Genomic DNA, 24,357 nt, shown 5'->3' on the forward strand with positions numbered 1-24,357 from the left:
TAATGATGTTGAACATTTTCTCATGTCCTTATTTGCCATTTGTATCTCCTTATCTGACAAGTGTGTATTCATCTCAGCTGCCCATTTTTGGATTGGGTCTTTGAATTTGGGGGGGGCTGGTATTTTTTTATTTCTTTATATGTTCTAGATAGAAACCCTTTGTCTGAGGGACAGTCAGCTAGAATTTTTCCCAGTTCTTTCCTATTTGAGCAGTTTCTTTCCATTTCACAATGTCTGTTGTACCTTTTGGATCTTATTTACTCTTTCAGTTTCTTACACTAAGGAGACAATACATTGCTTACACATGCAAGTCTGATTTATCTCACTTATGAGTATGGTCTCTAGTTGTATCCATTTACCTATAAATGTCTCAAGTTTATCTTTCTTTATAGCTGAGTAGTACTCCAGTATATAAAAGCACAACATCTTTTTTATCCATTCCTTTATTGATGGCCATTTGGGTTGTTTCTAAGATTTAGCTATGAGAAACTGTGCTGCTATAAACATGGGTGCACTTATGTCACTGTGGTATGATATTTTTAAGTCTTCTGGGAAGATACCCAGAAGGGGAATAGCTGGGTTGAATGGGACCTCTACTACTAGTTTTTTGAGAAATCTCCACACTGATTTCTACAGTGACTGTTTCCCCACGGCATTTGTTATTAGTTGATTTTTTGATGATAGCCATTTTTCTGGAGTGAGATTGGGCAACCACCACAGGAAGTGCCTGTATTGACTTTTCTTTTTCATGTTGTTTCCCTAATGTTTGTTCCCTGTCTTCTCTGTTTAATTCCTCACCCTATCTGGTGGCTTCTTTCTGTTGGTATTCATGTGTTTGTGGTATTCATTCTCTTTCTAATATGTTCTTCGGAGCATTCTGTAGAGCTGGTTTGGTGATCATAAATGTCCTTCAGTTGTTCTTTGCCATAGAAGTATTTTTCCATCAATTTTGAAAGATAGTTTTTCAGGATACATCAGTATGGGTTGAAGGTTGTTTTCCTTTAGGGCTTGAAATACCTAAACTCTCCTTGATTTGAAAGTTTGTGTTTAGAAGTCTGCTGTGATTCTGGTGGGCTTTCCTTTATCAGTGATATGTTTCTTTTCTCTAGCTGCTTTTAATATTTTGTTCTTGTGCTGAATTCCTGGAATCTTGATTATTATATGCTGTGATGTAGATTTATTTTGGTTATGGCTATTTGAAGTTCTGTGTGCTTTATTTATATGTCAAATTCTTTATCCATGTTTGGGAAGTTTTCTGCCATTATTTTTGTGAAGAGGTTTTTAATGGCTTTTGCACTGTCTCCAGCTTTCTCGCTGACTCAAATCAATCTTACGTTGTTCTTCTTTGCTTCATCCTGTAGCTGTTGGATTGATTTTTTGTGGTTTCTTGCGATTTTTAAGATAGCTTTCTTTTCCTGGTCACTAGTCCTGTTCCTGTTCCTGTCCCTGTCCCTGTCTTCTAAATCTGATATTCTCTCTTCACCTTCATTCAATCTGCTGCATATACTTTCAATGGGATTTCTCATCTCCTGCATTTCTATTTGGATCTGTTTCACTGATTCCATTTCTTCTCTGTGTTTGGCATTCATGGTATCCATTGTTTTCCTGAGCACCTCTGTTTATCTGTGTCTGCTTTAAGGTCTTTTATTTTGATAGTCTTTTTGCACCTTAGAGATTATTTTTTCTACGGCCTCTTCTATTTGTTTTTTCACTTCTGCTATCATTTCAGATAATTCCATTTATTGGCTATCTCTGTTCTCTGGACTTGTCCTGGGTGGGCTGTGCATTTAGAATTGCATATTGCTTCTTCATCTTGTCATTTTCTGTTTTTTTCTTTGTTTTCTGTGTTGATGCTTGTAGATTTCTTATGTTTGATAGCCTTACCACTGGTGTCGAAGCTTTTTTAGGAGATGTCTGTTCCTCCATATGTCTTCTAGATGTAGGTAACTCTTAGTCTTTATGTCTGTCTCAAGAACCTACCTTCCCAATGTATTAAGTCTGAGGAGTTGCTATCAGTTTGCCTTTGGGCCCATTCCTTTGGTACTGGGCTATGGTGATGGTTATGACCCCTTACAATCGCAGGGTTTTCATACAGGGGGGAAAAACTGGTTATAAGCCTGTATGACATCCTGGTTAAAATACTTTAGTTGACAATAACAGCAGACTCAAGTACAGCCTGGCTACTGACAAACTGTGGTAACTATTAGCCTGATATCTATAACCATATGAGGAAGGTCTACAGAAATATAATATGATGCAGTATATACCAGGAACTTGTATGCCATGATTTTCCACTTAGTGGAGTGATTTTACTCTGTTTTTTGTGTGTGTGTTGTGGGGGGTGGTTTCAAGAGGGATCGGAGGGTAGGATGGAGAAGTGAATGAGGTTAAATACAGGAGGGGCAGTGTTGGAGGGCACAGGATGAGCATCTAGGTTCTAGGTAGTTGTAAGACAAAGGAGGAAAGGATTGGAAGAGAATGCCTAGGAGTTTTGAAGTGAACCAAAAAGAGAAGAAACAATGTTTACTCACATGAGAGTATCATAAAGTCAGGCGAGATAGTTGACTAAAGAGAGGAAGAGGACAAGTACAATAAAACAAACCAAAACAAAAGGTTAGAGATCTCCAGTTGGTTCATATTGCTAATGTTCATGGGATATTTCCACGCCTGTAGTTCCGCCTTTCAATCATGTGCACCTTAGCCAGGGTCCTACTGCTTCACTGGTGTCCCGTAGTTTGAGTCCCACCAGTGGAGGGAGGGAGGGGCAGATCTCAGACTTCTCTCACCACCCACTTGGTCCTGGGTCAGTGGAAGAAGGGAGGAGCCAAACTGAATGTTCATTTCTTGTTGGAAAACTTTCTCCCATTAAAGAATAAATGACTTTGAGTGGTTTATTCTTAAGTGTGGCATAATACATTCAGAAGTTACATTTCTTATTTCTTCCTAACAAGAAATGTCCCATTTTATAATGAGAATTAAGAAATAAGAATCTCTTGCTGTAAATACTTTCTTCCATAAGTTTTATCATAAATCATATTTTTTGAAAGCAGTTCTCATTGGTATGGTGATTCAGGCCTAGATTTACATTTATCATGAACTTTCGGAGAAAGTATTTATAAGGAAGTGAGAAAACTGTGATGCACTAGATAAGTTGGTTAAGCTGTATTTCTGAAATCTTGTCACTCTCTTTACCCTTGCACTGCAGCAGCAAGCAGCAGCAGCGGCAATATAATGAAACTGTGGTGTGATTTACCTTAATTAACACAGCAATTTGCCTCACATTTTCAAAAAGTGCTAATAGATGTTAACTCAAAATAGATTAAAATACCAGAGAAATTGCTACTACCTTAAAAAGAGTTATAATAATTTTGAAAATGTAAATTATGGTTGTACAGTCTTTGAAGGGAACTATAAAACCCAGTCTTTCTTATATTTTTGAAAAACCTATGACACATGCTTTTTTCTCTTTTAATCACAATAATTTCTTCAAATGACACTGCTGTGTATTTCCTTAGGAAGATGCACTGCAGCTTTCAAATTTCATGTGCAATATCATTGCCGTTGATAGGTTTCAGCAACAAACTAAATACAAAATCCAGGGATTGTGGGAATTTTTTTTAAATCTTTATGTTTCACTTTTATATTGCATGTATTTTATGAGCTGGAACAGAGAATAGTTCTTTTTATTCTAGCAATTGAAGTTGAACATTACAAAATGTCCATAGAAATGTGTGTGTAGGCATAACAATTCTAAATGATCTGGACTCTGATGGTGTCTTATGCTGAACTCCACAGCACCAAAGCACTTAAAAGAGTCTCTACAAAGAGGAAGTGAGCATAACTTTACTTCTGAGGAGTAAATAAACATAATTTTTATATTAAATTCATCATGCTATATTACCAGGAGAGATTATAAGTAAAAGAACCTTCTCTAGTGTGTGTGTGTATTTTTGCTGAATAACTTCTACCTAAAAGCTCTAAAAGAGAATATATGTATTTTCTGCACTGCTTTGTTTTCTAGAATTTACAGAACATAGCTCACAGAAATGTTGCTTACAAGACACATTTTATTCACAGAGGATTACTGGTGCCATTTTTCATATAGCTGTACAAAACCGACTTGTTTTCTGTTCTTACTCATAACTTCTGAAATCCAGGGAATTAACATAGTGCCATCTCTATTCTCAACCACAAGGGTACGTTACTTTATGCAACAGGTAAAGACAAATTGCATTTTCATAAATCAAAGGTTATATAAAATACATTAGAGGAGCTGACAGAATACATTAACTCTGTACCATGAAAATGTTTACGAAAGTGAAAAATTATCCTCTGATACATAGACCTCATAAGTTTATATCTTCATGTATCAAGTTTGCTTGAGGTGAACTTATATGCTCCTTTTGGAAAGCAGTTAGCACATAGAGATATTTTCTATTTTTGAAAAATTGCTTCTCCAAAACAAATTGCCTGTCAACCCTAAGTACAAAACTGTGTATAGACCTATGTGTAGATTGGGAAGGAGATACCATGGAAAATAGCTCATCTCTTGATGGTGACTGTAGATGCTTACTCTTCACCATTCTTTTTCTCTTTTAGTTTGCAGAACCTTGAATGTGAGGTGACTTAGACTGCACATATTTTCTTTGCATTCCCTCAGACGTTCCAAAGGTTCTCTGACCTAATGACTTGCTCTCCTCTGGTGAAAGGTGCATTTTTCTGGAAGCGTTTGTTGCAGGAGGGAGAGAGGTGACCTCACAGCAGTGTGAGGAACATCACTGAAAGGAAAAGGAGAATTTCCTGCCACTGAATATTTTAAATCTGGACTGTGCTATTAAGAAAATCCCAGCATCTCTTCTAGAGAGCATTAAAATAGAATACATTATTCTTGTACATGAAACATGTTCTACAGATTACTTCTTACCCTGTGATTATTTTGTTTCAGACATTACAACCAATGTTATCAAGGTTTATTTCTGAGATATCTCAGATGTAGAACAATATCGATCAGCACTATACAGCATAAATTGCCCTGATACATCATTAATTAACTCTCACATTCGTACCCACTTTGATTGCTGCAACGATAAGAGGTACCATTTAGGGAGCTTCTTTGTCATTCACAGTGCTAGACATATTATTACGTTTGATCCTTACAGCAGTCCTGTGACATAAATACTTTTATTCTGTTTTTACAGTTGAAGAAATAAAATCTCATGTAAGTGAAAGCAGGATTCAAACAAGCAAATTTTGAAAAGCAAAATGTCGTATAAAGATTAAGTATCATCAGGATAATGTTATCAATACTAAGAAAAATTAATTTGGACCACATTTTTCCAGCTCACCCAGAAGGCCCCATGTTGTTTCAGAAACATGCAGACAACTAAACCTTCATGATCATCACACTGCTGAGCAGGCTTTCAAAGCAAACAGCAAGGGCTTCGTGTTGTTTTAGGTTTTTCCTGGTGGTCCCAATTTTTTTTCAATAATGAACATCAGAAGGGGTGCTTGAAAATGTGCATTCCAAGTGTCTTCCTTAACACTTTCTCAGTATAGCTTACTCAGTATAAATGAAATATTGATGTATTTGAAAATGCCCAAGTGTTCAATAAAGATTTTAAATAAACCTACCTAAAAGTTGTGGTTCTTAGGTTAATCATTTATTTATCTAAAGGATGAAGGAAGCTGTCTACTTCTGTGATATGAACTGCAATCAGCTTAAAAATAATTGACAAATTAATCCCTTCACAGCACAGCAATTGTAAAGGTGTTAGTTTTAATTAGGCCTGTCTGATTGCCTTGTCTAATCAAGAATCAAGGTGGTGTCTTTGATGGTTAAGGTCTATTGGGGCCATCCCTGACCTGCCAGCCATGTATGTTTTAATTATTGATTCCTCCCATTTCAGCCCTTTTCACAAAGGAACTTGAAGTTTGCAGTGCCTTAACGTTTAAACTGAAGAAAAATAAACATTTTCCTAGCACTTCTATCTAGGATCTTGTGTATCTTTTTCCCCCATTGTACAGTACAGTATTTCTCCTAAGAAGACAGTTATGTTAATGAAGAATTAAAATGCATATTGGAATGTGTTCTGTTTCCTCACATCTCAAGTACTAGAAGTTCAGTGGACATTGTTAATACCTTGACAAATCACAGCCATTTATGTTTCTAAAAAACACATTTGATTTCTAGGCATCATGGCTTTTAAAAAAAATCCATATGGGCAAGTGTGATACTGAGAAGTCAGAGATATCAGACAAAAAGGAAACTTGTCTTCTTATAAAACCCTTCGTTGCTAGCAGAAATGCGTTGGGCTGCAGGTGTCGGCGGAAGCAGGCACGGCACGCTGGGCAGCCTGGGCAGCTGTGTGGTGCTGGTGGTTGCCTGTGCATGACGGTGGTTCTTCTCTGGTTGCAGGTCAACGAAGCGACAGTGGAGCAGCTGGTGCGGCAGTACCCTCACATCACCTTCAGCACTGTCCTGCAGGACTGCAAGAGGACCTTGGAGAGAGCTTATCAGATGGGCTGGACCCCCAGCATGTCTGCTGCCTCCTCCTAATGCGCGTGCCCACACGTGGGCACACTTGGATCGTTCAGACAAGCAGAGAAGTATAGATTTGGAATGGGTGATCTCTTGGAAAGGTTTTAACCATCACCTGTCTGCATCTGTACCAGAGTGTGTATATTTGTGTCTTATTTGCCTATTGCATAGCAGAAGTGCACTTGTTATTTGTTCCCAGGTGAGCTGGCTTTTTTTTCTTAGAAATTGAAGATTACCAAAGCCACAAAACTTTTACTTTTTAAATTGGAAGGCTTATTCCTTTAAACAACATGTTAATAGAAGGTCAAAGACTTGGCTTATTATTTTGACTTCTGATTTCTGCCATTTTTTAAATGCCCAAAAACAAAGTCTTTCTTTTTCGATGAATTAGAATTGTGTATTTCTACAGGTCAGACCAGAAGTAATGGTGTATTAATTGAAAGCTTGTAAATTAGTAGTGTTCAAGTTCCAAGCACATGTACACATATAGTTATTTACACTCTTGTGTATCCACACCTGTGGGTGCACAAACACCCTGGGTCGTTTTTTTGTAAGCCACTTCTTGACAGAGGGGACTTCCTCCACGCTCCTGAGGGAGCATGTCTTCTGCTGCAGCTCCACTAACTCCGTGTCCACAGGTGGGCAACCTTCTATCTGGTTGGTGACTTAGGGACTAGAAAGAACAAAGCCTTTTGTAAATTTTTTATATATATGAAACAATCTGAACTCCCTTGGCCAGCTCACAAAAGTTAATTATTCATTATTCAGCACATATATTCTGTTGAGTACTAAATATTTTAGTTAGTTATACATTAACATTGTGTTAGCTTTTATTTTGTGGATAGTAAGTGATTGGGATATATCTTAGTGATATTTGGAGCTAATCTTAGCATTATCCACAATGAAGCCACCAATGTGATTATTAATGGTGTGTAGTATTTTAAAAAATCTACAGATCATTTCATTACTTTGTTAATTTTGATAATGGTGAAAGTATATTTCTGAGATTTGGGGTAGTCACATTAGTAGAAAGTTCATGAGTGAAATATGAGTAGACAATCTTTCTATTGAAGTTTTTTCTTTTGCTTTGCTTTGGATTTTAGAACACGTTTTCGGATATATGCATGTTATGTTTTTTTTTGTTTTAATAGTTCTTATGCTACTGCAAAGATCTATTGCTAGCTGCTGTATGAGTTAAAAAGAAAAATTTGAAAATCTGTTCATTAGATTCTGTTTACACTTGCCAGAAGTATTTTTGTTAAATTGAAGATTGCCAGCTTTCATACATTTGATTTCACACATCTTTACAATTAATTCATTGTAGGGACTGAGGCTCCAATAAACTTTCCTGTGTCTAGATTTATAATCAAGACTGCAGGGAGCCTTTTTAAGCTAAAGAGTGATTATCTTTCGTAGTAGAAGTAAAAATAAAACCCTCATTTGTGAATTTGCTATTTATTGCTCCCTGATGTGGACATAACTGTTATTTTGTCTTTAACAGATATAACTGAGGTGTGAGTTCATTCCTTGTAAATCCAAATACTGTTAAAGTGATACTAGCTGTAAGACACAAAAGATAGCCTTACATATAAACATCATTCATGTATTTATACTGACTTCTATTTGGTCAACAGCGCTTTCTTTTGATTATGTCAACATATTTCTGATGTGGCAATTTTTGTTTTAATTCCAATCAGTTCAGAAAATGTAGTCGGTAAACATTGAGTACTTTCCCATAAATTACTAATTTAATCTGAAGGAAGCAAAATTTGTGTAAGAAAAGGCTATTTGCCATTAATAAACTATATTTCTTCTTACACAGTGAACTTCTCACAGTCATTTTCATATCCCTTTCTCCACCACTGAAAAACCTTATTTCACAACATTTAAACTGAATTTTAACCCAAAACTAATTTATAAGACAGTATGTATAGTAATAGTAGCTTCAGTGAATGAAAAATGTTTAATTTTATATATGTCACACTATATTTTAAATAATTTTAAAAGGGACAAAAGGGAGAACAATCTGTGGTATAGATGGTTTAATTTCAGTTTAAAGTTGTAATAATCTTTGGAGTGTTACAGTTTGGTTGTCAAATGGTTTCAGAGTGTATAACTGATTTTTTAAATGTCTCATTGTTTTAAAGTACAGCACTAAAACATGCTTTAGCTTGGGGGTGGGGTGGGGTGGGGCCTGCACTTACTCTCTAAAATGTCAGCTAATCCAGAAAGCTTGATGCAACATTACCTGGAAAACTGCTGTGGTACATTTGTAGAAATCTGTAGAAATATCGTATCTAGCCTCAAAGCATTAATCTCAAAAAACAGCCAGGAAAAGCATCACCCTGAGTGATTCTGTGATGGTTGTTGAATGTGTTCTCATTAGATGCTTTACAATGAGGCTTGAAATAATTTTTCTAGGCAGTATAGTTTCTTTTTCTTTTTTTGTTTTCTGTTTGTTTGCTTAGAGTGTCATAAATACATGTGAACAGGTTTAATGCAGGGCTTTTTATCCTCTCCAAAATGTCAACAGTATTTTCAGAATAAAACCTATGAAATACATTGCTGTAGTGGAAACTCTGGTCCTTTGTCTTTAATGTCTTTTTGAGTGGATAAAGAAAATCACCCAGTTTGTAGTTTCTATATTTCCGTGAATCTTTTGACCTTGCAATGGGTTGCAATAAAAGAGAAACAAAACACTGTATCTTTTGTTTTATTTTAGAAACAATAAATGGCCTCTCTGTTACTGGCTGAGATGATGTATTCAGTAGTCTGTGTCCTTGTGCCTTTTACTACAAACTTATATAGCCTTGACTAACACAGACTAATGAGCAAGATTAGATTTAGGAGGTTCTAATTTGGACAGTGATTGCTGAGATAAGATTATAATCTCAAGGATTTCAACAAGTGGATTGTTTAAAATCCCATTCCCTACGTAGTCCCTCAGTTGCTTAGCCATCTACTCAACATTTCAAAAGCAAATAAATAAATAAATAAAACATTGATCACATAGCAAACGTGTGTCAGGCGCTGTGGAGTTGAAGATAAATGAAACTCATTCCCGGCCTCCAGTTGCTCGTGGCCTGTCGGGGAGACACTCTGGGAAACCAGCACTGAATGGAGCACGGGCCATGTAATAATGTGTATAATAGTGGGCAGTACACCGAGGCGGAACTTTCAATGCAGGGCGAAGGAGCAGAACCTCACCAAACTTCTGCTGGGAGGTTGGAGGGAAATGTGAAAAATGGCATGAGACAGCAAGGCAGGTTCAGGTGGGAAGTGGGTCAGAAAGACCCTAGGTGCCTAGGGAGAACAGAGGTGAGTCAACTTCTCATAGACTTGTAGAAAGGATCAGATATGCCAGAAAACTCTTTCCATAAATTCTTTCAGCAAGTTGGAACTCAGATGCAGAGCTTCTATTTCTGGTAATATGGAAAGCAAATCCTGGAAGATTTCTCTGCTATTCATATCTGAAAATGTGCAATAAAATATGTTTCATCCATGTTAAACAATTGGATGTGACGGTGAGAAACCTCCGTGACCAGGAACAGTGGGAGCAGCAGTCCACAAAGAAGGTCAGCAAAGTGTGGGCCCGGACCAAACACAGCCAGTGCCTTGTTGCTGGTGCCCGGAATCAAACTCAGGTCCTCCCCTTGCCAGGCAGGCGCTGTGCCACTGGGCTACGTCCCCAGCCCCAGTGCCTGTTTTGGTAAAGTTTTACTGGTACGCAAGCATGCTCATTTGTTTATATAGTCTCTCTGACCACTTTCATTCTCCAAGAGCCCAGGAGAGTGGTTGCCAGCAAAGAATGTTTACCAGCTGGCCCTTTGTGGAGTAAATTTGCCAAACCACCACTGAAGGAGTTGTTTGCAAAGTATGAGCTCTGTAAACAGTCACATCAGCATCACCTGGGTACTTGTTAGAAATACAAATTCCTAGGTCTCACCCAAGACTACTGAATCATAAAGTCAAAGTGTAAGGCCCACCAGTCCCTGTCTTAGCAGGTCTTCCGGGTGAATTTGGTACATAGGCTAAACTTTTATATCTCTAGAGAGAAATCTGTGGAAACACCCAGAATATGGTAGACTATAGTGATACCATAACCTAGAGTATATAGGAAACTCTAGGCCAGTAACTAACTGGGAGTCACATTGGAGTCCACATCATGTAAAACCTGGATCCCTGCAAGGCTGTACCTTTTATAAAACACTGAACTAAAGTAAAACAAAAATTGAGGGGCAGATATTAAAGAAAATCACCATTCTCAGCCTTAACTATTGATGGATTTTTTCACAAGGCTGTCTTGCAAATTAATAGCCTCTGAGTATATATATATACATGGGTATAGTAAGTTAATCTACACTATTTGCATAGTGTTTCTAAAAGTTGTATTTTTAAGAGGATTCATGTCAATAGTGCTTAATGCCCAACAAAAGCAGACAAAAGTCATCCCTAGGGAAAAGTAGGTGTAATCCAGCTTCGAAGGAAAGTCCGCAAACAGCAGCAGCAAACATAAATTCACAATCTAAAATGAAAGAAAACACCCAAAAATAATCCAGCATTAGTACTGTGTAAATCAGCAGAAACTAACTCAATATACCCACATCTTCAAAGGCTTTAATATTAGTTTTCAGATACATCACACAAAGGAAATGCTTGATATAAAAAAGTTATTATGTATAAGGAAAAGAAACTACCAAAAAATGAACAGATACATTTTAAAGAACTAAATAGAATTTTTAGAAATGAAAAATACAGTAAACGAAATTAAAATGGAAAGCTTGTGTACCAAAGGAGATGCCAGAAGAATAACAGAGGAAGCCTGAGTGAAGTAAAAGAGTTGAAAAGAGCAAGAAGTCTTTTTCTTTTCTAAATAGATAATTTCTGTGTGGATAACAGAAGTTGAGACAGGTATAGCACGAGGCTTTCAAACATCTATCCTTGTGGAAGGAAAAATACAGTAGGGGAAAGACGGTATTTAAAGAGATGATAGACTTTGCATTTGTTTGTAAAGAAGAGAAAGAAAGGATTTGGAAGAGGGTATCAGAAGTCCAGTTTGGGGTGGGTTAATTTTGAGATGTCTACTAGGCATCCATGTGGTATTTTGAGTTTGTGTTTGGGTATAGGAGTTACGTTCAGAGGAGAGAGAGATGATATATTGATAGCATTCAAGCCTTGAACCTTTCTAAAATCATCATGCTGATCACCATCAGTTAGCTTGAGTACAAGGAGAAGAGGTGTAAGTAGAGTGCATTTGGGCGCTCCAAAATTAGGAAGTCAGAGGCATCCAAAAAGGAGTACTCTGAGAAGTCTGAGGAAAGCCAGGAGTGTGTGCTGTTCTAAAATCAAGTGAAGGAAATCTTTCAAGGAGGTAAGAGTAATCAAAAAGCCATATGCTACTGTTAAGTAAGATAAGCGTTAAGAATTGACCATTGAATTTAGCAACATGGGCACTTGACATTTTTGATAAGAGCAATTTTAATTGTGTGGTACAGGGAAAAGCTTCACTGGAATTGGTCCAAATTCTATGAGGCAAGCCTAACTTTAATATCAAAACCACACAATAATAGTATCAATGAAATCCAAAAGCCAATCTCACTCATGGACAAAATGCAAAAGTCCTAAACAAAGTATTAGCCAACAAAATGTCCTAGTTAGGCTTAGTATATCTTAGTCTAGTCTTGCTACTATAATGAAACATCGCAGATTAATGAGCAGTGGAAATTTCATTTCTTTCACAGTTCTAGATTTTTGGAAATCCAAGATGAAGGGCCTAGCAGGCTTGGTGTCTAGTGAAGACTTTTCTTTTCATCCAGATGGCACCTGGTCTTTATGATCTAACACAGCAGAACATGAATAGGAAACAAAGGCCTAGAGTTCCCACCAATCCTTTTATGAGTGCTCATCCGAGCTATGAGGGAAGATGCCTCTTCACCTAATCACCTTCTAATATCCTGGTAGTGGGGATAATTTGCAGCATGAGTTTTAGGAAGGACAAAAGAATTCAAACTATAGAGCAGAACACACTAACAGAATAAAGTGAAAAAATGATATGTATGATTTCTCAATAGAGAAAAGCCTGCAAGAAAATTCATATTCATTCCTGAGAAAGAATCTTCAGCAACTAAGAGAAGAAAGGAATATCTTTAACCTGGCATGGGTGTCTTTATCGAAAACCTAGAATAAACATCACTCCACACTGAAATATAGGAGATTTTCCTCTGGATCCCAGAGAAGAATGTTTACCATTACTACTACTTCTATTTAACTTGGTAATTGGAGAGCTGGGCCAGCATAGGATTCTTCCAAAAGGAAAGAAACTGAATTACATGTAGCTGTCAGGAATATCTACTGAGACAACCCCTGCAAAATCTACACATGAAAATTAACGAGAGCGTTTGAAAGATGGTTAGATATATTATCAAAATACAATACTCGTTCACATTTCTGTATCCCAAGGTGAAGTAGAAAAATGTAATTTCAAAAACTGTCTTTTGCAAAAGCAACAAATATACAAAGCAGTATGACTCATGCATAAATTATAAAACTATATCATAACACCAAAAAATATGTAAAGTTACTATGTTCATAGACAGGAAGACTTAGGTAGTACATGGGGGAGATAAATCTCCCTTGACCTGTTGTATTTCTGTACATTTGGAAGCAGAAGTATTCACTACCTTTGCTCTAGATTGTATTTTTAAGGATGTCTGTGGTTAATAACCTTCCAAAATAGTGTTTCCCTCTGGAACAAGGGGCAAGTGTACTTACAGACGTGTAAAATATTCACATTTCCAAACATTCAGTGTTCCTCTTCTGTTTCACAAGCCCGCATGTGGGTACCCACCTTTTTCATACGTTTCATAGGACTTGGATCTTCAGAGTCTGCATAGGAGAATGCTGACACCCTGGTGACTGCCTGTGAGTAATAAGGTCTTTTTTCTCTGATTAGGAGTCTTGTGTCTTCCACCAACATCAATGAAGGTTACAAAATATCTCAGACCTTTCCTGATTCTTAACATGGTTCTCAATAATTTATCTATTAAGATCATGTAATTCCAAACAAGATCCTAATGGGGTTTTTAAAATCAAATTTAACAAGCTTATTCTTAATATAGAAGGTTAAAAACTATCAAATCACATTTAAAGAACAAGGCCATATTAGCCATATAACTAAGATGATGTGATAAGGGCATAGAGATTGATAAATAAGCCAAGGGATCAAATTAGCCCTGAATGTACCTGAACAGTGTAATGCGGAGCTAGCAACACAGATAAGCTGGTGAAAGAGTGAGGACTCCAAACAACTGGGCTAGCGATCCGTCCAGCTTGGACTTCTACATTTCACTGTACACAAAAATAAGTTACAAATAAATACAGATGTAAAAGGCAAAAATCTTAAGATTCGTACAGGGAGATATACAGGAATATGTCTGCCATTATGAAATTAATGTTTATAACACCTGGGTAGGAAATAAAAAAGTGCTACTTATAAAGGCAAAGACATTAATATGTCTGCAAGAAAAAGAAAAATCCTGCCCTTTAGATGTCAGCTTGCAAAGAATTAAAAGGCAAGCCCTAGCTAGAAGAAACAACACGTAACACAAAAACCAAAAAAGGGATCAGTATCCACAATACATAAAAATCTTCAACAAGTAAAGTAAACAAAAATATCCCCTCCACAGATAATCAAATAGAAAATGGACAAAAGACATGAGTAGACGTTTGGCAAAAGAAGAAACACAGTGGCAAATAATTACAAGGAATATGCTCAAGCTTGTGTGCAGACAAATGTGAACTTCAAAATGCCAAGTTGATGTCCAATAGATTGGCAAAAAATGAAAATCTTGTATGATCAAGTGTTGACATGGTGTAGAGCAATGAGAGTGGTCACTTACACACGGTGCATGGAAGTTGGAAGAGTGTGGCATTTATCTTACAGAGCCAGAAGTGTGCGTTCTCACCATATGCATACCCTGGAGAAACGCGTACATACGTGAAACACAAGACAGAGACCAGGAGATGCATAGTGACCTTATTAAGAACAAAAGCATTTTTATATTTTATTCAATGAAGCCGAGCAGTAAATTGAATGAATTACAAGAAGTGTACTTTAATATGAATGAAAAAAGCAAGTCATAGAAGAATGCACAAAGCTACACTGCATTTTAAATTAGCAAAATTAAGTAATCTGGTTTTTAGGGCCACACGTAATTAGAAACAGGGAAAGTGAAGAAAAGAATAACTCCAACATTTCAGAGTGGCTGCCGCCTTTGAGAGGGCAAACGGGAAGCCGGGACTTCAAGACCCCACAACGGGCTTCACCCAAACCTGTAGGTTCTATTGCACAAGCTGAAGAGTGGCTTCAGCAGTATTTGTTTTAGTAATATGAAACTATGCTTCATAACATTCGTATGTGTAGTATTTGTCATATAACATGGATATAATATGTATATGTAACAAGTCATCATGAATGAAATATTAAAATTGTAAATGCAAATAAGTTTTAGACCTTGTTGAAATGGACTTATTAGATGGATATCAAGAATTGCTAAACCTAAATGCAAGGTTGTCTATGCAAGTGACAGTGACAGTAGAGGTTAGCTCTGTGTGAAGCGGAATTTACACAGTCCCATGTCTGAGCAGATGGCCTTGATAGGAGAACCCAGCAGCCCCATCTTTCTTCTTCTGTGCTGGCAACATGGCCTGTCTGGCTTCCTGGTGTCTACCTAGCCCGCATCGGAATTTCACGGTGGTCCATTTGGTGCAGAGACAGCTGTCAGAATTCATGTGGCATGTGTATCTTGTCATTGCCACAGAAATCAAAGGCTACTACACTGATTTTATAGAGCAGTGAGGGGCTCCTTCATTATCACTTCATTTTTAGTTACACTGATAAGTCTGGTAGCATAAAATGTTTGTAATATAGAAATGCACTGATAATATGACAATCTGTATTGAAAATGGAAAGTCAGTTAGCACCAAGTCTATCTGTTTCATTATGGGTGAACCACAGTTTACCCATACTACCACTAGTAGATAGTAAACTGTTTCTTATTAGTGCATTGTGCTTACTAAATTTCATCCTATTTCTTGAGATAGTAGACACAAATGCAGCTACATAGGCTTCCTCAGTCACTAAAAATGTAACCATCTCCAGGTAATGAACATCATCTTGTCTCCCTAGTGTAAGAACCTGAAACAGTAAATAAAATGTGGAACACAGAATAGATAATTGTGAAAGGGAAAGAGACTGCTCAAAAGGAAAGAACAACCGAGATGAGGGAAAGGAGAAAAGCAAGAAAGAAGAGGAAGAAAAAATAAATACACACAAGATAGGAAGTTAATATTTTTTTTAAATTAATTTTGCATGCCAAATCTGGTAATCTGAACAAGTACTTTGAAGATAACAATATGCAATATAGGCTGGGTGTGGTGGCTCACACCTGTAATCCCAGCATTTGAGAGGCTGAGGCAGGAGGATCGCTGTAAGTTCGAGGCCAGCCTCGGCTACAAAGTGAGTTCAAGGCCAGCCTGAACTGCATAGGGAAACCCTGTCCAAAAAGACAAAAAAAAAAAAAAAAAAAAAAGCAATATAACAACCATTGTTGATTTCATATGATCTTGTTTTGAAATTCTGTATCATTTTTAATGTTTCTTCAATTTTTATTCCCTTTAAAAAGAAAACTAAAATCATCTTCATGAAATAACCCCCTTAAACTATTCCCTTTATTATGATCTCCCTTGGCTAATAAAGAAAAACACTGAAAGAGCTGGCATTATTAGATTCAGTTCTTTATATCCACCACAAGATGGGAGAAACATTTATGCACTTCTTGAACTTTTTCCAGATATGGCATCACTTGAAAGACCCAGGGATGAGAGGCATCCTTGTAAAGTGGCTTAAGGCTACTTGGCTACACAAGGCTGAGGGGCACTCAATGAGTTCATTTCTCTGGCAAGAAATCTTCCAGTGGTGTGGGCTGGTGTGTGTGTGTGTGTGTGTGTGTGTGTGTACACGCATGTACACATATGCCCATGTGCACACACAACCATAAATAATGCTTACAGAATGCTGTGCATTTAGCCTTGTGTGATTAACACAATGGAAAATTAGTCACTAAGAAAGGGCTTTTTAAAAAGAACAGTGCTACAAATAGACTCTCTTGATGGGCCTGGGTGGCTGTTGACAATGGTGACTTTTTGTAAATAATGCCAGAATGAATGGAGAAGGCTCAGCAAGCGCCACTTTGTTTACGGAAATGAATCTACTGTACTTCTAAAAGACATCTTGCAGCTATGTCACTTACTAAATGGAGAAAAACGACGTCTTGATAATTGGATTTAAGTGAAGCTTTTATTAAAATGTTTCTTCAGTTCTGAATCAAAAATTGGATTACAATACAGGGTTCACAGATATAGAGAGGCAAACACGGGAGCACACTTGTAGCTAACATAAATAATTTAGCTTAATGTGGAAATTAAGCTACTGGCACCCCTCATTACTGGATAATTCAGATGACTGAATATGCTCTAAAGTAGACCATAAAATACGAAGAATTCTTGTGTTAGGATAAATTTGTACTAATGCGTGTTTAGTCTACTTCCTTTTTCCCTGTGGTTGCTATTGAATATTACCATCCCAGTGTCCTCCTCATGTTAATTCACTCTTAAAATTAATGAGAGAGTAGAAGGGGAAGTGATTATAAGCTTCATGCCTCCTAGGGTTAGCGATGCATTTGAACTTGATTCCAAACGCAGGCTTAGAGAGGGGAGAGATGCTGGTGACAGGGATAGTTAAGCACATTGTGCAAAACACGCTTTGCTGTAAAATAGAATGCAGAGAAAATGACATATGTGTCCAGTGGTTGTGAGGCCAACCCTGTGCTAGCACTACTCAGTGCAAAGAGCAAAACATCCCGGGCTTCCCGAGTCCCCACCTCGTGCTGCGGCCTCTCCCAGGTGTGAGAGTCTCCTCTACAGCGGTAACCGCTCTCCTGGCCTCTGTGAGCACAGTTTCTTCATTTTCATTTTTCTCATAGCAGCTACTGTTCATCCTTAAAAGTGCGGTTTGGTTTTACTCGGTCTCAATCTGCACACGCAAGAGTTATGGTGTGCGTGTTGTTTTGTGATCTTCTTTACTTGATAGTGCTCAGAGAATCCATCCACTTGCATTTGTGTCTCCTCATTTATTCAGTTTCCTCGCTATATAATTGTCCCAATCCATTCAGGCTTCTATAAAAACACCAAACTAAGTAGCTAATAAACAACAGAAATGTATTTCTTACAGTTCCGGAGGCTGTAAAACCCAAGATCAAGGAGCCAGTAATTCCACGCCTGCTGAGGGCTTGCTGGCTCACAGAAAATGTCTTCCTGCTGTGTCTTCAATATCAGAAGAGCTGATGCAGCAGTGTGGAGCATCAGTACGGACACTAATCTCATTCATGGGGGCTCTGCCCTCACCTCTGAAAAGCCATACCTCCTAACGCCATCACCCTGAAAGTCATCATTTCAAAATATAAATTTTAGGAGAGGAACATTTACATTCACAGAATAGCAGTAAGAGTCCATTGGCTGGATATGCTTATCTGTATCCATTCTATTGAAACCCATTTGGGTTTTTTCCCCAAGGTGGGACAATTACAAACACTGCTGCCAAGAACATTCCTGTACATTTCTTAGTGCACCCGAGCACACATAGCATATCTCCAGAGCACATATGTAGAGGAATTGCTAGGCATTAACATACCTTCAATTTTAATAAGGGATGCTACACCATTTTCCAAAAGATTGAAACAATTCATATTTTCAGCAGAAATATACAGAAGCGCCTGTTTATAGTTCCAAGAAAAGAAAACATAGGAAGAAATTAAAAGGATTATTACAGTTTCACAGTGGATTACAGCTGTTGGGGCAGAAATTATGCGAAGAGGAAAAGGAGAATGAAGGATGCTTTAGAAAGATTTTAGATTAAAAAGAAGATTCCTCCTCCTTGACCTTCATGTGACTTTATTATGACTTAATGTGTGGAGGAGGCCACTACTTTGAGTTTAAATGAGAAGTCATAGGAATCTGAGCAATGCCTCACTGCAAGAATGTGTGGTTATTGTGATGCTGAAATGTAATTAAATTTCTTGTAACCTCATGAACTAAGAATGTGAACAAGAAAGTTGTCACTCATCTCTATGAAAACAAAGTGGAATGCTTTGAAAATCTAGATGACAGGTGAGTCACAAGACAATCTGTCAAATTAGTTGCAGGGCATACTACACTTAGAATGTGGAAAAAATTATAAATTCCTAGAAGGTTTTACATTTAAATTGCTCCAAAAACACATTTAATTTTTCACTCCTTTTATTAAAGAAATGAGGTTTAGAAATTATAAATACTATGTTACAGAGATAGTTTACACAGGAGTGACAGTACCGAACACAAATAAAAGGTAAAAAGTCCAAGGCTACACATCAAAAGATTCGCAGTGAATGCACACACACATATTTTTATAGGAAAAATATTGAAAATATGTGTATATATTTTTATGGTTTTAGCTTTCTCAGTCAGTAAAACCCACAAGCTAATCTGACCATGCTATTAAGAAGGTATATTTTACTATATTTACTTAGAGCAAAACAGATATCTCACTGATGGAAAATCATCATTTGGATATCTGTTTTAAACAAAATAGATGAAGGTTCAGTTGTCTGCATTTTGATTAAGCATAGACTGCTGTAACAACCCTCGCCCAAAAAATACAATACAATATACCTGTGGTATACGAATATCAGCTCAGACATGTTCCTAATCCTCTTGCCCTCCCACGAGCAATCACTGCTCTAAATTCTGTGCCTGTTATTGAACGTCTTAGATATGGAATCAAACAATGTGTATACTTCGTATCACATTTCTTTCTCTCACATGATTGTTTCTGAGATTTATCCATGTTGCTGTGTCAATTGTTGTGAAGTAGTGTGCCACTGTATGAATAAGCCATTTGATTTGTCCCTCTCCACTAACAGACTTGACATTACTTATTATGAGATTTGACTGTTGTAAGTGGAGCAGTGTAAATATTTTGTGCAACTGTTTTTCTAGACTACACACTTTCTTTCATCTTGTATAAATACCTAAGAGAACAATTCCCGAGTCATAGGATGTGTGCATAAACACCTTTTCAATAAGCCTCCAAACTATTTCCGAAGTTGGTTGGACCATTTGCTACTACTCCCAATACCAATGAGTGAGAGTTCTAGTTGCTCTATCCCCGCCCCCCCGTCAATGGATTTAGTCAGTCTTCTAATTTTAGCCATTTAAAAACGTATGTGGTTGTATCTTGTCATTTTGCCTTTCCTTGATGACTAATGATGTTAAGCACCATTTTATGTACCTATCACCCATACCTACATCTCCTGTGAACTGTATGTCTTTGATCTATAATAAAGTAATATTTGTGTTTTAGCATCACATGTTTTCTCATTTAATTATATTGGCATTTCATTATAAATCAATTAACAATATATGAGTGGACCTATTTCTAGATTTTGTACTGTGTTCCAGTCATTTATTTGTCTATCTTATGACCATACAATAAGGCAGTGCTATATTGTCTTGATTACATGGTTTTCCAGGACCCTTATAATCAGTAGCCTGAGTCTGCTAACTTTGTTCTTTTATTAAAAATTTTTTTGTAATACTGGGAATGGAAACCAAGAATGCTCTTTCTTATTTTATTTTGAGATATGATCTTTCTAAATTACCCAGAGCTGGCCTTGAGCCTGTGATCCTCCTGCCTCAGCTTGTTAAGTTACTGGAAATATTTCTTACTAATGTAGAGCCTCTGAATTTCTATATAAATTTTATAATCACACTGTCAACTTCTTCAATAAAAAGGCCAGTTATAACTTTAATTGTGATGTTTCAGTGTCTAGATTAATTTAAAGATAATTGTCATCTTAACAATATTGAATCTTCTAGTCCATGAACAAGATATATTTTTCTATTTATTAAAGTCTGCTTTATTCTTAACAATAGTCCATACCCTTCCAAGTAGAGGACTTGTGCTATTTTTATTAAATGTATCCCTGTGAATCTTATGCTCTTTGGTGCTACTGCAAAAGGAATTTAACCACTTACCAGTCCAATTATATTAATATAGACTGACCAAAAATTGTATTTTGTTAATTGTTATAAGATAATAAAACAGGAGCTATAAAGTGTCAATTTTATCAAATTCATTCAATACAAGAATTTACTAATTGAAATGACGCCTGTCCAAGCAATGCTTAGGACACACTATACATAAACAAACACCCTGCCCGAGTGATGATCAGGGTAAACTGTTAAGTAGTTAAAACTTTTCATTTATGTGAGTTTTTTGCTACCTGTGTTAATATTTTTGAGTGTGACCTTTGAGATTACTAAAGTCACTTATTGACCCTAATTATTTTTCAGATTCCTAAAATTTTTTAATCCAAAAGTTCAGGTCATATACAAATAAAGACAGTACTTATTTCTGATATTTACACAGTTGGCTTTATTGCACTGCCTATGACATCCAGTGCACTGTTGAATAGATATGATGCTAGAACTCCTTCTTCCCAGTCTTAGGGAGAAAGCATTTAATTTTTTGTGAGTAGATATGATCTTACCTCTGGGGTTTGTATATGCACTCCATAAAACTGGCAATGTTTTCTTCTATTTTTTGAGTTTGTTAAGAGGTTTTATTACAAATAAGTTTTACATTGTGTCACATGTTTTCTTAGTCCTTTGCTATCACATTTATGATTTCTGGTACACTGGTATTTTTTTTCCTGAAAAACCTCTTTTAGTATTTCTTGAAAATGGATGGATGTGATCATAGAAACATTGCCATTTATTTTCTTTTGTTATACTATCACCTTATGCTATTCTATTTTCTAACAGTTTGTATAAAAGTGGTATTATTTATTTCTTAAATGTTTGAAAGAATTCCCCAATGAAGTCACACTGGCCTGGAGTTGTTTTTGTTTTTGGGAGGTTTTTTTTTTTTGAGAGAAAGTTGTCTATTTTCTGTTTTTTCCTGGGTCAGTTTTACATTGCATTTGTAGTTGTAGAATTTATTAGCATAACATTATTTGTTATCATTATCTCTATTAATGTTTGTAGAATTTGCGGTGATATCTTTACTATTTCACTCATGATCATTCATGCTTTCTCTCTAACAAAGCAGAGAACCAGGCTTCCATGAGTTGAAGATTATCAGCCAATAACTACTTGCTGGGAAAAAGTAAAAAACCTACAAAGATAATAATGTCTACAGTATATAATCTATAATGCCCTGTGTACAATAAAACCACTAGAAGGCCCTATATTCATGAACAAAAAATCAGTCAATTGAAATAAATCTGATTTGATCTAGGTGTTAATATTAACAGACAAAAACATTAAAGAAACAATTATAAGCCTAAGTGTTTTGAGAAAAAAAAATGGTCATAATGAGTGAACAGATGGGAATCTCAGAAGAGAAATGGAAACTATATTTAAAAATGTAGAAATTCTAGAACTAAAAAGTACCATATCTGAAATAGAAAATTCATTGAATATGGGCTGAAAAGCAAATCCAAGTTGGCAGAAGAAAGTGACAGTGAATATGAATATATAGCAATTATCCAATCTGAACAATAGTGAGAAAAAAGCCTGGAAATAAAGAATAAAGTTCCAGCAACCTGTGGTATCATATTGAGTAGTTTAATACATGTGCACTTGGAATACCAAATAGGCAGAAACAAATACAGGAAAAAATATTTGCAATGTAATCGCCAAGCCCCTGTAATTTGGAGGGACTTAAATTCCCAACTTTGCCAGTGTCAGTAGAGCTAAAATACATGTTTTAAATCTTTCAGTTTGTAATTTTTGCTTTTACAGGGCTTGTTAGGGGCTCCTGCAGTGATAGAAAACATTTTAGACATGAATTCCCAAACTGCAACCCAAAACCCACTTACTTATCGCAAAGTGCCCACACTACAATTAATCCTGAATGCTGAAGTTTTAGTTTAGAAAAAACAATTCATACATTAACATGTTTTGTCTTAAAAGAAAAACAGACACCGTAACATGTGTGTCATAGGTTTACCACCACTGGGACTCTCCCCCACACATACTCAGAATGGGAGTCAACAAAGAATTTGCACTATATGCAAAGTCTGTCGGGTCCTTTGCTTTCCAGATGTTCCCCCACTGGATTTCCCGTCTCCTAAATAGCCTTGGACTCCATTCTTTTACTCTTCAAGTGTATAATACCGCAGCTTTCTGCTCAGTTCTGGCCTTCCCTATACTGCATGAACTGAGCAGTGTCCTTGACAGAAAATCCGTATAAAAGAGGCCCTCACTCACTGAATGTGATTCCTTTCTCTAAATGGTGGAATCTCCTTTAGGAACTGCTTATTCTTTATTATTCAAAAAGGTCCCCCCCCCAACCCCAAGAGCTTGTTATCTGTGGGAGGGTTAGTCTAATTCAAACTACTCTACCACTATCACAACCATACCCCGAATGTACTGGTTTTAAAGAAGCCAAATTTAGATGCACCAGTGTTTTCAGCACTACACAAGCACTGTGTGAGGTGGCAGAGACAGCACCCATTTCCTCCTAATACCCATGCTCTTTCTTCAGTAGTAGAACTCCAGCTTGAATGCACACTCCCTTGGCTCCCCCACGGTGATGTGACTTCTGACCAGTGAAATATAAGCAGAAATTGTTAGGGAGAAGTTTGTACACATTGCCTTAAAAGAAAACGTAGGTAGCCAAAGAAAAGCCCTTTGTTCTTTTTCTTTACATCTTTCAATATGTAATGTGGACATAATTTTAACACCCATCTCAGATCATGAATTGACCATAGAAAGACAGGGCAGTAAGTCATAAGGCCGGGTCTCTAACTATTATTATTGCACCAAGTATTCCTCCCACTGGGCTTCTCTTCCATGAATGAGATAAATTATTATCATGGTCTAACAAATTATAACTGGTATTAGTTCAAGTAGGCCCTCATGTAAGTAATGCACTTATAAATACAAGACAATGCATCATACAAGACTTTTAGCAGGAGATAGAATAGCTGATATGGCATGGTCATTAGCCTACAAAGCCGGAGGCCTGAGTTCCGCTCTTACCTCTCACCACTATCCCTACGAACTTCTAGGAAAGTCCTTCTGTCCAGAGCTGCAGTGTCCTTATCTGTGAAAATGTCAAATCAAATGATCCTTGATTTTCCTTTTCCCCCACTATTCCTCTCATCGTCTCCATGATGTAAATAACAGATTTTTATAGCAGTAAAGCTTTTATACTTGTATGCAGAATTTTTTTAAAAATTGATTTTGAGTCTTTATTTATTAAACTCACTTTATCTCTCATTTTCCAAGAATATTTTGTGACCAAAGTCAAAGAACCTGTGACCCTACACATCTTAACCTTTTTACTTTATATTTTATATTGGAAGAATAAATTTTTTAGGATAACTTTTTGCTCAAAAATATTTCCCTATTTGGTAAGAGGCTAGAATCAGACAGTGGCACAAATAAAACACATTTTCACAAATGCTGAGACTCAAAACTGTGGATGAGACAGTGAAATGGTTTTATTTTCTAGATGACTATTTTTCAAACTAGAAATATGTTTTGCATCAGTGATGTGTTAAGGTCAAGTCAAGAAAAGAGACAATATGTCCCATGTCACGGAGACCAGGATAATGAGAGTGTTCTCTGGGAACTGGCTCAGAGGCTGTTCATTTCACCGGCAAAAGGTTATGCCAGACAGATTGTTTCTCATTTGATGTCTTAAATTAAACTGC

At 36.8% G+C, this 24,357-nt stretch overlaps 1 protein-coding gene across 1 annotated transcript in view; it reads left to right on the top strand.

Moving 5' to 3' along the window:
- The window catches only part of Fbxl17 (F-box and leucine-rich repeat protein 17), a gene marked incomplete at its 5' end in the record, with an annotated part of 444,029 nt that extends 434,737 nt beyond the window's left edge, over positions 1-9,292 (top strand). Inside the window, 1 exon segment of the mRNA XM_005382343.2 lies at positions 6,416-9,292. Coding sequence (XP_005382400.2) covers positions 6,416-6,556 — 141 coding nt within the window.
- Between the last annotated feature and the right edge of the window lie 15,065 nt (positions 9,293-24,357).

Source organism: Chinchilla lanigera, unplaced genomic scaffold (assembly GCF_000276665.1).
Source record: "Chinchilla lanigera isolate Chin_1 unplaced genomic scaffold, ChiLan1.0 scaffold00017, whole genome shotgun sequence".
Classification (NCBI taxonomy): Eukaryota; Metazoa; Chordata; class Mammalia; order Rodentia; family Chinchillidae; genus Chinchilla; species Chinchilla lanigera.